Source organism: Meles meles, chromosome 8 (assembly GCF_922984935.1).
Source record: "Meles meles chromosome 8, mMelMel3.1 paternal haplotype, whole genome shotgun sequence".
Lineage (NCBI taxonomy): Eukaryota > Metazoa > Chordata > Mammalia > Carnivora > Mustelidae > Meles > Meles meles.
Window position 1 is genome coordinate 12,230,718 of NC_060073.1, and position 15,599 is coordinate 12,246,316.

The following is a 15,599-nucleotide window of genomic DNA, read 5'->3' on the forward strand; positions in this document are numbered from 1 at the left end:
ATGTCCTCTGCCCATTTCTTGTTGGATTATTATTCTTTGGGTGTTGAGTTTGCTAAGTGCCTTATAGATTTTGGACACTAGCCCTTTACTTGATATGTCCCTTGCAAATATCTTCTCCCATTCTGTCAGTTGTCTTTTGGTGTTGTTAACTGTTCCCTTTGCTGTGCAAAAGCTTTTGATCTTGATGAAATCCCAATAGTTCATTTTAGCCCTTGCTTCCCTTGCCTTTGGCAATGTTCCTAGGAAGAAGTTGCTGTGGCTGAGGTCGAAGAGGTTGCTGTTTGTGTTCTCCTCAAGGATTTTGAATGATTCCTTTCTCACATTGAGGTCCTTCATCCATTTTGAGTCTATTTTTGTCTGTGGTATAAGGAAATGGACAATTTCATTTTTCTGCACGTGGCTGTCCAATTTTTCCAGCACCATTTATTGAAGAGGCTGTCTTTTTTCCATTAGACATTCTTTCCTGCTTTGTCAAAGATTAGTTGACCATAGAGTTGAGGGTCTATTTCTGGGCTCTCTATTCTGTTCCATTGATCTATGTGCCTGTTTTTGTGCCGTACCAAACTGTCTTGATGATGACAGCTTTGTAATAGAGCTTGAAGTCCGGAATTGTGATGCTGCCAACTTTGGCTTTCTTTTTCAATATTACTTTGGCTATTCGAGGTCTTTTCTGGTTCCACATAAATTTTAGGATGATTTGTTCCATTTCTTTGAAAAAAATGGATGGTATTTTGATAGGGATTGCATTAAATGTGTGGATTGCTTTAGGTAGCATAGACATTTTCACAATATTTGTTCTTCCAATCCAGGAGCATGGAACATTTTTCCATTTCTTTGTGTCTTCCTCAATTTCTATTGAATATAGATTCTTTGACTCTTTGGTTAGCTTTATTCCTAGGTATCTTATAGTTTTGGGTGCAATTGTAAATGAGATTGGCTTCTTAATTTCTCTTTCTTCTGTCTTGTTGTTGGTGTACAGAAATGCAACTGATTTCTGTGCATTGATTTTATATCCTGACACTTCACTGAATTCCTGTACAAGTTCTAGCAGTTTTGGAGTGCAGTCTTTTGGGTTTTCCACATATAGTATCATATCATCTGCGAAAAGTGATAGTTTGACTTCTTCTTTGCTGATTTGGATGCCTTTAATTTCCTTTTGTTGTCTGATTGCTGAGGCTAGGACTTCTAGTACTATGTTGATAGCAGGGGTGATAATGGACATCCCTGCCATGTTCCTGACCTTAGCGGAAAAGCTTTCAGTTTTTCTCCATTGAGAATGATATTTGCGGTGGGTTTTTCATAGATGGCTTTGATAATATTGAGGTATGTGCCCTCTATCCCTACACTTTGAAGAGTTTTGATCAGGAAGGGATGGTGTACTTTGTCAAATGCTTTAGCAGCATCTATTGAGAGTATCCTATGGTTCTTGTTCGTTCTTTTATTAATGTGTTCTATCACATTGATTGATTTGCGGATGTTGAACGAACCCTGCAGCACTGGAATAAATCCCACTTGGTCGTGGTGAATAATCCTTTTAATGTCCTGTTGAATCCTATTGGCTAGTATTTTGGTGAGAATTTTTGCATCTGTGTTCATCAAGGATATTGGTTTGTAGTTCTCTTTTTTGGTGGGATCCTTGTCTGGTTTTGGGATCAAGGTGATGCTTGCCTCATAAAATGAGTTTGGAAGTTTTCCTTCCATTTCTATTTTTTGGAACAGTTTCAGGAGACTAGGAATTAGTTCTTCTTTAAATGTTTGGTAGAATTCCCCTGGGAAGCTGTCTGGCCCTGGACTTTCAGTTGTTTGGAGATTTCTGATGACTGTTTCCATCTCCTTACTGGTTTGGGTCTGTTCAGGTTTTCTATTTCTTCCTGGTTCAGTTGTGGTAATTTATATGTCTCTAGGAATGCATCCATTTCTTCCAGATGGTCAAATTTGTTGGCGTAGAGTTGCACATAGTATGTTCTTATAATTGTCTGTATTTCTTTGGTGTTAGTTGTGATCTCTCCTCTTTCATTCATGATTTTATTTATTTGGGTCCTTTCTCTTTTCTTTTTGATAAGTCTGGCCAAGGGCTTATCAATCTTATTAATTCTTTCAAAGAACCAGCACCTAGTTTCATTGATTTGTTCTGTTGTTTTTTTTTTTGTTGTTGTTTGTTTGTTTCATTTCTATTTCATTGATTTCTGCTCTGATCTTTATGATTTCTCTTCCCCTGCTGGGTTTAGGGTTTCTTATTTGTTCTTTCTCCAGCTCCTTTACGTGTAGGGTTAGGTTGTGTACTTAAGACCTTTCTTATTTCTTTTTCTTTTCTTTTTTTTTTAAGATTTTATTTATTTATTTGACAGAGAGAGATCACAAGTAGGCAGATAGGCAAGCAAGAGAGAGAGAGAGAGGAGGAAGCAGGCTCCGCACCAAGCAGAGAGCCCGATGCGGGACTCGATCCCAGGACCCTGGGATCATGACCTGAGCCGAAGGCAGAGGCTTAAACCACTGAGCCACCCAGGCACCCCCCTTTCTTGTTTCTTGAGAAAGGCTTGTACCGCTATATATTTTCCTCTCAGGACTCCTTTGCTGTGTCCCACAGATTTTGAACCATTGTGTTTTCATTATCATTTGTTTCCATGAATTTTTTCAAATCTTCTTTAATTTCCTGTTAGACCTGTTCATTCTTTAGAAGGATGCTGTGTAGTCTCCATGTATTTGGTTTCTTTCCAAATTTCCTCTTGTGATTGAGTTCTAGCTTCAGAACATTGTGGTCTGAAAGTATGCAGGGAATGATCCCAATCTTTTGATACCGGTTGAGACCTGATTTAGGACCCAGGATGTGATCTATTCTGCAGAATGTTCCATGTGCATTAGAGAAGAATGTGTATTCTGTTGCTTTGGGATGGAATGTTCTGAATATATCTGTGATGTCCATCTGGTCCAGTGTGTCATTTAAGGCCTTTATTTCCTTGTTGATCTTTTGCTTGGATGATCTGTCCATTTCAGTGAGGGGAGTGTTAAAGTCCCCTACTATTATTGTATTCTTGTTGATGCATTTCTTTGATTTTGTTATTCATTGGTTTATATAGTTGGCTGCTCCCATGTTAGGGGCATAGATATTTAAAATTGTTAGATCTTCTTGTTAGACAGCCCCTTTGAGTATGATATAGTGTCCTGCCTCATCTCTTATTATAGTCTTTGGCTGAACATCTAATTGATCTGATCTAAGGATTGCCACCCCAGCTTTCTTCTGATGCCCATTAGCATGGTGCATTTTTTTCCACCCCCTCACTTTAAATCTGGAGGTGTCTTAGGGTCTAAAATGAGTTTCTTGTAGGCAACATGTAGATGGGTTTTGTTTTTTTTTTTTATCCATTCTGATACTCTGTGTCTTTTGATTGGGGCATTTAGCCCATTAACATTCAGAGTAACTATTGAGAGGTATGAATTTAGTGCCATTGTATTGCCTGTAAGGTGACTGTTACTGTATGTTTTCTCTGTTCCTTTCTGATCTACTTCTTTTAGGCTCTCTCTTTGCTTAGAGGACCCCTTTCAACATTTCCTGTAGAGCTGGTTTGGTGTTTGTAAATTCTTTCAGTTTTTGTTTGTTCTGGAAGCTTTTTCTCTCTCCTTCTATTTTCAGTGATAGCCTAGCCAGATATAGTATTCTTGGCTGCATGTTTTTCTCATTTAGTGCTCTGAATATATCATGCCAGTTCTTTCTGGCCTGTCAGGTCTCTGTGGATAAGTCTGCTGCCAGTCTAATATTTTTACCATTGTATGTTACAGACTTCTTGTCCCGGGCTGCTTTCAGGATTTTCTCTTTGTCGCTGAGACTTGTAAATTTTACTATTAGGTGATGGGGTGTGGACCTATTGTAGATTTTGAGGGGGGTTCTCTGCACCTCCTGGAATTTGATGCTTGTTCCCTTTGCCGTATTAGTGAAATTCTCTAGAATAATTCTCTCCAATATACCTTCTGCTCCCTCTCTCTCTCTTCTTCTGGAATCCCAATTACTCTAATGTTGTTTCGTCTTATGGTGTCACTTATCTCGTGAATTCTCCCCTCGTGGTCCAGTAGCTGTCTGTCCCTCTTTTGCTCAGCTTCTTTATTCTCTGTCATTTGGTCTTCTATATCACTAATTCTTTCTTCTGCCTCATTTATCCTAGCAGTAAGAGCCTCCATTTGCTCTCATTAATAGCTTTTTTGATTTCAACTTGGTTAGATTTTAGTTCTTTTATTTCTCCAGAAAGGGCTTTTATATCTTCAGAGAGGGTTTCTCTAATATCTTCCATGCCTTTTTTGAGCCCAGCTAGAACCTTGAGAATCATCATTCTGAACTCTATATGTGACATATGACCAATGTCTGTATTGATTAGGTCCCTAGCCTTCAGTACTGCCTCTTGTTCTTTTTTTTGTGTGGGGAATTTTTCTGCCTTGTCATTTTGTCCAGATAAAAGTATATGAAGAAGCAAGTAAAATACTAAAAGGGTGGCAAAGACCCCAGAAAAATGAGCTTTAACCAAATCAGAAGAGACCCTAAATCGTTGGGGGGGAGAAAGGGGATAAAAAGAGGTTCAGAAAAAAAGAAAAAATTTAAAAAAGAAAACAAATAATGAAAATATATAAAAAGGAAAGAAAAAATATATATATTAGACAATCTAGTTAAAAAACGTTAAAAAAGAAAAGGGTAAAAGTTACAAAAAATTAGGAGAAGAAGAAAAAAAATGAAAAAAAAATTAAATTAACCAGAAGACTAAAGAATCATGGGGAAAAAGCCATGAGTTCAGTGCATTGCTTTCTCCTCCTCTGGAATTCCGCTGCTGTCCTTGATATTGAACCTGCTTTCCTTGGTAGTTGAACTTCGTCCTGGCTGGATTTTTTTGTTGCTCCTCTGGGGGAGGGGCCTGTTCTAGTGATTCTCAAGTGTCTTTGCCTGAGGTGGAATTGCACCGCCCTTACCTGGGGCCGGACTAAGTAATCCTCTTGGGTTCGCTTTCTGGAGCTTTTGTTCCCTGAACGCTTTCTGTAGAGTTCCAGAGGAGAATGAAAATGGCGGCCTCCCAGTCTTCAGCCTGGAGGAGCTGAGAGCCCGGGGCCCCACTCCTCAGTGCGCTCCCAGAGAACGGCACCCAATCACTCCCCTATCCCCGGGCTCTGGCTGCGCTCCGAGGTCACCCAGCCTGCGACCAGTTCAATGTAAGCCTGAGCTGAGAGCTCAGTCCTCGGCTCTGTCTCTGTAGCCAGCTTCCCCATTCTAATACCTGTGAGCTCTGAGACACTCTGACACCCCTAATCCTTCCGTGACCCTGCAGGACCTGGGTCCACACTAACCCCATGTGGGCTTCACCTTGATTTAGCCTCTGGAGCAATGTCCCTCAGTGGACACTTTTTAAAGTCCTGATTTTGTGCTCCGTTGCTCCACCTCTTGCCAGGAGCCAGGCCCTCCCCCCGTGGTCTATCTTCCCAAAGTTTTGGATTCACTTCTCCTCCAGTCCTACCTTTCAGAGGTGGTTGATTTTCTATTTCTAGAATTGCTGTTCTTCTTCTCTTTGATCTCCCATTGGATTTGTAGGTGTTTGCAATGTTTAAACAAGCTATCTAGCTGATCTCCTGCTACCTGATGTAGTCTCAGCCTGCTACTTTTCCACCGTCTTGACTCCTCCTCCCATAAACTTTTTAAGGATAATAAAGACATACCATTATCAACACTGTGCCCATAGACTTCACAGTTTATGTTCTGTGAAAAGTACAAATTACCAACAGTCACCGAGGAAGAAAAGTATAACCTAAATCATCCTGTATGCATTGCAGAAACTGATTTCATAATTTTAAATTTTCCAACAAAGAAAATACCATTGCTCAGATGGCTTTCATGGCAATTTCTACCACACAGGAAGAAATAATATCAATTCTATGCAGACTTTTGCAGAATAGATCAGAAGAGTAAACACTTCCCAACTCATTTTATGAATCCAGAATTACCCTAATATGAAAACCAGAAGTGGATTTTATTATTTTTTAAAGATTTTATTTATTTATTTGACAGACAGAGATCACAAGTAGGCAGAGGCAGGCAGAGAGGGAGAGGAAGAAGCACACTCCCCAAGGAGCAGAAAGCCTGATGCGGGGGCTCCATCCCAGGACCCTGGGATCATGACCTGAGCTGAAGGCAGAGGCTTTAACCCACTGAGCCACCCAGGCACCCCTGGATTTTATTTTTAAAAGAGAACTAGAAAACCATATTACTCATGAACATATACCCAAAAATCCTCAACAAAATACTATCAAGTTAAATCCATCAATATATCAAAAGGATAATATTTATAACCAAGGGGAATTTATCTTGAGAATCCAAGGCAGGTTCAACATTAAAATTCTGTGTATTTCATTGTATCAATAGATTAAAGAAAAAAGCCAGATGATCTCCTCTTAATAGATGTAGAAAAAAAAATTGAACTGGAGTTCTTTCCTATGATGGATATTATACAGTCATTAAAAATGATTGTATAGATTGGTATTTATTGACATGGAAATATGCCCATAGTATACTGTGTGTGTGGAGGGGGTATGTGGTAAACTAATATACATTAGGTAATTTCATTGCTTAAAAAGTTTATGTATTTGTCAATAAATGAAATAAAATGGAAAGATATAATACTAAGTTCTACAGTGTGATAGTGGATGATTTTTAATTAATTTATTTATCTGGATTTATAACTCTATTCATATAATGTTCATGGTTTGACCCCCCAAACCTATCTCTAATTGGAGTAATGAAGTGGAATCTGAAGGTTATTTGAACCACATGCTTATCAGTTATTACCTTGATTTCATAGAAATAATCATTGTACTGATCAAATAAGTTACTTTACCATCCTTTCCTAATAAGCTGACTCCCTGACTTTCTTGGGATGCTGCAGGTTTATGGGACTGTCTTCCACATGAACCAAAGAAACCCATTCAAGCTTAAGGCCCTGGTGGACAAATGGCCTGACTTTACAACAGTGGTTATCCGACCTCAGGAGGAGGTAAGGTGCCAGATGTAGAAATAGTACATTTTGTGTTCTTATTTGCTATGTGCCTACCATGCACCTGGCAATGCGGTAGACCCAGGGGATACAGAAATGAATTGTGTGAGGGGCATCTGGGTGGCTCAGTCATTAAGCGTCTGCCTTTGTCTCATGTCATGATCCTAGAGTCCTGGGATCGAGACCCACATCCGGCTCCCTGCTCAGCTGGAAGCCTGCTTCTCCCTCTCCTACTCCCCCTGCTTGTGTTCCCTCTCTGGCTGTGTCTCTGCCTGTCAAATAAATAAATAAATAAAATCTTGAAGAAAAAAAAAATGAATTATTTGATGGTAAGTGAGATGTTGTCCTCAAGAAGTCCACAGAAGACAGATAAAGGAATAAATTATAACATGGAGTGAAAATGTACAAAAACATAAAAACACACACCATGTAAGATTCCAGCAATACTGTCTAAGAGATGATTAAAACCACAGATGTCATGGTATGCAAGTAGAGGATCGGAGGGCTTCTAGGCAGACATTTCAGCAACACTGGATTTTGAAGATAAAAAGGTTTTTGGCAGGCTGACAAGAATAGAGGGTGCATTCTAAACAGGAAAACATAACACCTAAAAATGTGTAGAGCTAAATATGAAGAAAGTTAAGAAAATATAAAGAACAAACCACAATGCCTGTATTTAGGAACATATTTTCAGTGTCAACTTTTAAAGATCACTCAAACTAAGTGCTTAATATATTTCAAAGACAAATATGTTATAAGCATATTAGAAAATAGAAAGTAAAAATGTATGCATACAAAATGTGTAATCATGCAATGTCATTTTAATACAAAAATTTTCAAATAAAATTTAAGTGTATCGTGTTTTGAACTAAACAGAATACAAAAATGAAGACATTTACATTAATTATTGAACTGAAAAATGAATCTATGAGTGCATTTCTGAGCAGCACTTTCTAGCTATTCTACCCTTGTTGGGTGGTTATTTCCTTACTCTTTCCTCCATCTTTAAATAACCCGAACTCTGATTTGTTAACTTTGAGAAGATCTTCTTGAACAAATTTTGTGTTTCAATTTTTGGGAATGCAAATTTTTTTTTAAATAATAGTGCATTATGGTTTACATTTTAAAGACATCATGTGTCCAATAAAGTATTAATATCCAAAATATATGAAGAACTTATACAACTCAACACCAAAAAACAAATAACCCAATTAAAAAATGGGCAGAGGACCTAAATAGACATTTATCCAAAGAAGACATACAGATACCAAAACATTTAAAAGATCCTCAATATCACTAATCATCAGGGAAATGCAAAATAAAACCACAATGAGATATCACTTTATACCTATCAGAATGGCTCAAATGAAAAAACACAAGAAGTAAGTGTTAGTGAGGATGTGGAATAAAAGGAACCCTCATACACTGTTGGGAATGTATATTAGTGCAGTCTCTATGGAAAACAGTATGGAGGTTCCTTAAAAAACTTAAAAATTAAATTACCATATGATCCAATAATTCCATTATTGCATATTTACCCAATATATATGCGTATATATATTGGGTATTTACCCAAAGTAGGTGAAAATACTAATTTAAAAAGATACATGTGTCCCTATGTTTATTGCAAGATTATTACAATAACCCAGATATGGAAGCAATCCAAGTGTCTATCAATATATAAATAAAGAAAATGATTTTATAATATAAAGATAACTTTACATATAAATACAATATTATATATAATATATATTATATATATGATAAAAATTACTCAGCCATTGAAAAAGAATGAAATCTTATCATTTACAACAATGTAGATGGACTTAAGGGTGTATAAGTCAGTCAGAGAAAGACAAATACCAAATGATTTCACTCATAGGTGGAATTTAAGAAACAAAACAAATGAATAAACAAAGAAAAAAGAGACAAACAAAAAAACCAGACTCTTAAATACAGAAAAAAATGCCAGAGGGAGGGGTGTAGGAGGATGGGTAAAGTAGGTGAAGGGGATTAAGAGTACATTTATTGTGATGAGCACTGAGTAATGTATTAAAAAATTTGTTGAATCACTATATTTATAAAAAATATATTTTATATTTCATTATATATATGAAACTAATATAACACTGCATATTTATTATACTTAAATAAAAAATTTACAATTTTTTAAAAAGGAAAAATAAAGACATCATATGTCTTTATTTCATGTAGTTATGTGATATATAAGTGAAAATTCTAATACAAGGTCACCTGTGTCAATTTCAACATTGTTATGTTTATAATCCATTTGTTCTGAGACTGGGTTTTTTTTTTTTTTTGAGACTCTTAAATCGAATAAGACTTGCTCTTTCAAAGAAAACTGGCCTTTGACAGTAATTCTTTCTCCTGAAGATTACAGAATTACAGAAGAATGTTTTCTTTTTTTTTAAAGGTTTTATTTATTTATTTATTTATTTATTTATTTGACAAACAGAGATCACAAGTAGGCAGAGAGGCAGGCAGAGAGAGAGAGAGAGGAGGAAGCAGGGTCCCGCCAAGCAGAGAGCCCGATGCGGGGTTCGATCCCAGGACCCCAGAATTATGACCTGAGCTGAAGGCAGAGGCTTAACCCACTGAGCCACCCAGGTGCCCCCAGAAGAATGTTTTCTAAACCAGTGACATTTGGTTAATTTGAAATTGTAACACACCATATAAATACCTAGTTCAGCAAGTTTATCTTAACCAAAAATTGAGTGATTAAATCCCTTACTTGCTCTCATGATGTAAATGATTCAGGAATAATGATAGTACATCAAGAAAAATATCAAATATTTATAAGTTTATAAAATAGCACAGTATAGTGACAGACTAAGGCTGAATATTCCAATCACTGGGTGTAATCAATATGATTTATTCCACATTACCTAACCAAACAGGAAATGACAGATGATTTTGATTACTACACCAACACCTACCAAATCTATTCTAAGAGTCCCCCAAACTGTCAAGAATTCCTTGGTGCACCGGGTGTCATCAACTGGAAACAACATTTGCAGATCCAAAGTAAGTATGGGATCTGGGATGTGTGCTGGCTTCTGTGACTGTTCATGGCTACGCCTGCAGGGTCACTTTTCATCCTGAGAACATTCCCCTACAGCCTTTGTAGGGGTAGGAAGCTCTACCAAACCCTACTCCTCTTGATGTTTATTCTTTGCATCAGCTGCTCCCACCTCTTCAGTGGAACAGAATTCAAACATTACAAACTGTGGACTTGACACAAGGGACTGTGAGTAATGGAATTTCTTGTTAGCTAAGGATTCATGATATATTTTTGCAGACATATTCAGGGTCTCTTAGGGGGATTTTTTTTTTTTTGAAGACATATTCAGGGTCTCTTAGGGGGATTAGGTGCACGAGCAGAGCTCCCTCCCTCTCTGGCCTTCCATTCCTAGAATAAGAATGACAGTTGTTTGTGCCAGAGAACACCTCCAGGTCACAAGTACAACTACCATGGCTGTGAGCATACCCTCCAGGGTCAGATTCTCTAGGGCGGCATCCTTGCTCTGCCTGTTTCCTGCTTTGTGATTTGAGCAAATGGTGTATCTATTATTCAATTTTTGCATGTGTAAAAAAAGAGGGCAGTGAAAGTACTTAAAACAGGTTCAAGTGAAGAATTAAATGTAGTATTAGACCAATACCTGGGCTAACACTCAAGGTTAGCTACTACTTTAAAAATACCTTTTCTCCACTGATTGCGCAGTGATATAGTCAGGATTTCTAGTATTATCTGCTTGCATAAGAGAGTGACTTGGGCACGGTCACATGGTTAATGGTGACCCGAGAAGCAACACTACCTGACTTTAAGATCTGCATATTTCCACCAGGAAGCTTCTGTAGCATCTACACAGCCAATTACTTCTCACTTCATCTTACCCCTCTCTAGGTTCACAGTCCAGCCTGAACGAAGTGATACAAAATCTTGCAGCTGTTAAACTGGTCAAGGTCAAGCAACACCAAGGCATTATGTACATGTTGCCTGAGAGAGCAAGTAAACTGATCCCTTCCTTGCTGGAGGCAAAGAACTTACCTCCTAAATCTGGCAGACGCAAAGTCATGTGAGTTTTGGAAAAAGATACTCTGGGTTACTCTCATCTTTCTGCATGGAAGTGGCCTCCCAACGTCTTTCCCTATCTTCACTATTGCCTCCCTACAATCCATTTCCAGCATGATCCTTTTGGACATGGATTGTGTCAATTCATCCACTTAAAAGCCATCAGTGTTCCTCAGCTCACACGCCCATTACAGACATTCAGGGTCCTAGCAGACCTGCAATCCACCACCTCCTGGACTTCATCTTGTCCCTCTTGCTTACTTCCACCAGCAGCTTTGGCCATTTTTCTCTGACTTTATTTCATACATTCACATATGCCTTTGGACCGTTGCATTTGTTCTTTGTCTAAAATCTCCTTCCCTCTGATCTTTGCATATCTGTTTCTTTCTTGCCACTCATTATCTCCAATGTCATTTCCTTAGAGAGTTCTCCTCAGAGCAACCCAAAACCACTCCTTCCCATAATTCTTCATCACAAAACCCAGTTTTTATTTTCCTCAGTGCACTTATCACTACCCAAAACCAGCTTATTTGTGAATTTATTAACCTCTCTGTTGTTGGATTCCTCCCTTGCAACAATTCAAACTCCACAAGAGCAGAGGACACTCTTCATGATGGTCACCAGTAAGTTTTCAGGAGCCACAACAAAGCATCAAGTAGACGCTTCATAAATATGCAATGAATTTACATCTCAGAGCAAAACACCTTATATATTGCTCTCCACTTATGCCTGAATAGAATTAAAACTGATACAGGGATTTTATCTGGAGATCTCCAGTCCTATGGCCCTCTCTGTGTTAATACACTTGGAAAAGATTTATTCACACTGTATTGCAACTTACAACTGAAAGTCACCTCCAAATCTATACTCTCATTTGATTTCTTGTTCATCCCATGAGACAGACAAAGGAGGAGACATTATCCCCATTTTCCTGATGGAAAACAGGTCCAGTTGATGGAACAGCTTGTCAGGGCCTTGTGAATGGTTAAGGGCATAACTGGGACTCACCTTTATATCTCCTGCTTCCACACTCTGGGCTCTTTCCAGGACACCTCCCAAAACCTTCTCCACCCCTGTAGCAGTCTTCAGACTTCAGCGTTCTGTCAGGTGGGGTCTTCCCGCACTCCACATCACTGCCTCTCCCTGGGCTTCAGCTCTCCCACAGTGGCCAAGGAGCCTCTGACACCAGCAGACAAAGATTCCAGGATTACAAGATTCCAAGCCCTGGCTTTATAGCTTGCTAGCATATGCTTTGAGGCACTTGCTTATTTTCTGTTTACCAACTGTTATGTGTAGAACAGGGATGTTATCAATTCTCCCATCTTAAGTGGAGAGTCACAGCAATGTTGACAAAAATAATGTTAATTTTTGTGTAATTATTTTTTGTGTGGCACGGGTCCTAGGTACTTATGTGATAGCTCTTATATTATTTACAGAGGTGCTACTAATGGCACCACTCTGTTAATATCTCCATTGTATAAAAAGATGATGAATTCATGGAGGACATTGGGAGATGGAGAGGAGAAGGAAGTTGAGGGAAATTGAAAGGGGAGGCGAACCATGAGAGACTATGGACTCTGAAAAACAACCCGAGGGTTTTGAAGGGGCGGGGGTGGGAGGTTGGGGGAACCAGGTGGTGGGTAATAGGGAGGGCACGGACTGCATGGAGCACTGGGTGTGGTGCAAAAACAATGAATACTGTTACGCTGAAAAAAAAAAAAAAGATGATGAATTCAGACAATCTGGCTGTAGAGTCTATGCCTTTACTCTGCTCCAATCTGCATTGCCTGAAGACAATCTGGGGGAAAACAAACATAATACTCCACAGTATGTGTGATATTTTGGGGTATTCTTTTTCCTTGTTCTTCACAGCAACCAAGAGATGTTTCAGCTCTCCTCCCTGGACGTTACCCACGCTCCCTTGGTGAATAAATTCTGGCATTTCGGCGGCAATGAGAGGAGCCAGAGGTTCATTGAGCGCTGCATCCGGACCTTCCCCACCTTCTGCCTGCTGGGGCCTGAGGGGACCCCTGTGTGCTGGAGCCTGATGGACCAGACAGGCGAGATGCGGATGGGGGGTACTGTGCCTGAGTACCGGGGCAAGGGTCTCATCTCCTATATCGTGGATGTTCTCCTCCATGCTCTGGACAAACTTGACTACCCTATCTATTACCATACATTCGCAACCAACAAAATCATACAGAAAATGAGTCACAGTCTGAATCATATCACCTTGCCCTGTAACTGGAACCAGTGGCACTGTGTGCCACTGTGAAGCAATCCTGAGCACAAGACCGAGTTGGGTGGGCTGATGTGGCAGGAGGAGTGGATGGGTGGACAGGGAGAAAGAACAAATTGTAATCAGGTGTAAAGTGGTGTGTGTTGTCTGGGTTCTGAGAAGCAGTACAAATGGTCAACAGAACCAACACAGTCCCTGTTCTCAAACCATCCATGTAGTACCCCCCCTTTGGGTCTGGAAGACCTGGCATGGCCAGACCTTCCTGTGGCGGACCTCGGTCTTGTTCAGTTTCCTTCTGGATCTCAGTGATACTCTTTTCAGCTACATTCTGCCCTCCTGCTTCTCCTGGATCTCCTATCTGACAAGCAGAGTATTGCTAATAAGCATATCCTGCCACTTTTGCCAAGATGTGGCATTATCTTAAGGGTAGTATAATTTTCCTCTCTCTTGCCTTTACCCTCCCTCTCCCTGCCCCATCCTCAACTAGCTTCACTGAGGTATAATTCACAAATAAAACTGTAATGTAAAGTATAAAAAGTGGTGATCACACACACACACACACACACACACACACATTGTGAAAGACCTCCCACAACCAAGCTGATTAAAATTACCTGACCATATATACATGGGTTTATATCTGGGCTCACTGTTCTCTTCCAGTAATTTATGTTTCTGCTTTTATGCCAATATCATACTCTTTTGATTATTATAGTTTTCTAACATAGTTAGAAGTCAGGAAGTATAACATCTCCTGCCTTCTTCTTCTTTCCCAACATCTTTTTGGTATTTGGGGTCTCTTGTGGTTCCATACAAATTTTAGGATTATTTTTTCTATTTCTATCAGAATTTTGATAAGGACTGCCCTAATAAGGATTGCTTTTGGTGGAATGGACATCTGCACAATAATAATTTTTCAGTCCGTGAACACAGAATCTTTTTCCATTTACGTGCATCTTCTTACACTTCTTTCATTAATGTTTTATAGTTTTCAATGTACAGATCTTTGACCTCCTTGATTAAAACTATTCCTAAGCATTTTTTCTTTTTGTTGCTATTATAAATGGGACTTTCTTAATTTCTCTTCCTGACAATTGTTAGAGTCTAGAAATACAACTCATTTTGTATCCTGACTTTGTATTCTGCAACTCTACTGATTTGCTTCTTAGTTTTAGTAGGTTTTTCGTTGGAAGGAGTGGAATCTTTAAGGATTTCTATATATACAATGATGTTATCAGTAAATACAATTTCACTTCCTCCTTTCTTACCTGGATGACTTTTATCTCTTTTCCCAACCTGCAGTGCTATGTTGAAGATAAGTGGCAAGAGTAGACATCTCTGTCTTTTTTCTAATATTAGAGGAAAAGTTTTCAGCTTTTCAACATTGAGTATGATGTGGGCTAATATACAGGGATAAAATCCACTTGCTCCTGGTGTATGATCCTTCTAATAAGTTGCTGAATGTGGCTTCCTTGAGGAATGTTGCATCTATGTTCATCAAATACACTGATCTGTAGCTTTCTTGTTGTATCCTTCTCTAAATTTGGTATCAGGGTAATGCTGACCATATGAGTTTGGAGGTGTGTCCTCCTCTTTAATTTTTTGAAAGATTTGAGAAAGGTTTGCATTAATTCTTTAAATGTTTGGTGGAGTTCACCAATGAAGTCCTCTGGTCTTGAGTTTTTATTTGTTGAGAGTTTGTGATTATTCAGCTTTTTTCTAGTAATTGGTTTGATCAAATTTTATAGTTCTTTATGATTTAGTTTTAAACTTTTTTTAAGATTTTATTTATTTATTTGAGAGAGCATGAGAGAGGAGAAGGTCAGAGGTAGAAGCAGACTCCCTGTGGAGCAGGGAGCCCGATGTGGGACTCGATCCCAGGACTCCGGGATCATGACCTGAGCCGAAGGCAGTTGCCCAACCAACAGGTTGCATGTTTCTAAGAATTCAACAGTCTCTTCTAGGTTATCCAATTTGTTAGTTAATAATTGCTCGTGGTGGTCTCATGATTCTTTTCATTTTTGTGTCATTATTGTAGTCTCTCTTCTTTTATGTCTGGTCTTATTCATTTGAGTCTTTTCTCGTTTTTTCTTAGTAGGTCTAACTAAAGATTAATCAATTTTGTTTATCTTTTTTTTTCAAGTCAAGACAAAGCCCAGTTTATTGTTCCAGCATATGGGAAGGGAACAAAATGTGGTTTTTGCCACATGGTCAGATTCCAGAAGTGGAGGGTTGGAAGGCCAAAGGA

At 38.8% G+C, this 15,599-nt stretch overlaps 1 protein-coding gene across 4 annotated transcripts in view; it reads left to right on the forward strand.

Annotated features, from left to right (window-relative positions):
• Window positions 1-13,833, forward strand: part of LOC123947997 (glycine N-phenylacetyltransferase-like) — a 28,532-nt gene extending 14,699 nt beyond the window's left edge. For all 4 annotated transcript variants that reach the window (XM_046014389.1, XM_046014387.1, XM_046014388.1 and 1 more), the window contains exons 3-6: window positions 6,912-7,019; window positions 9,938-10,064; window positions 10,945-11,116; window positions 12,985-13,833. In XM_046014389.1, coding sequence (XP_045870345.1) covers window positions 6,912-7,019; window positions 9,938-10,064; window positions 10,945-11,116; window positions 12,985-13,387 — 810 coding nt within the window. In that variant the 3' untranslated portion in view covers window positions 13,388-13,833. The remainder of the gene's footprint in view (window positions 1-6,911; window positions 7,020-9,937; window positions 10,065-10,944; window positions 11,117-12,984) is intronic.
• Window positions 13,834-15,599: the final 1,766 nt, after the last annotated feature.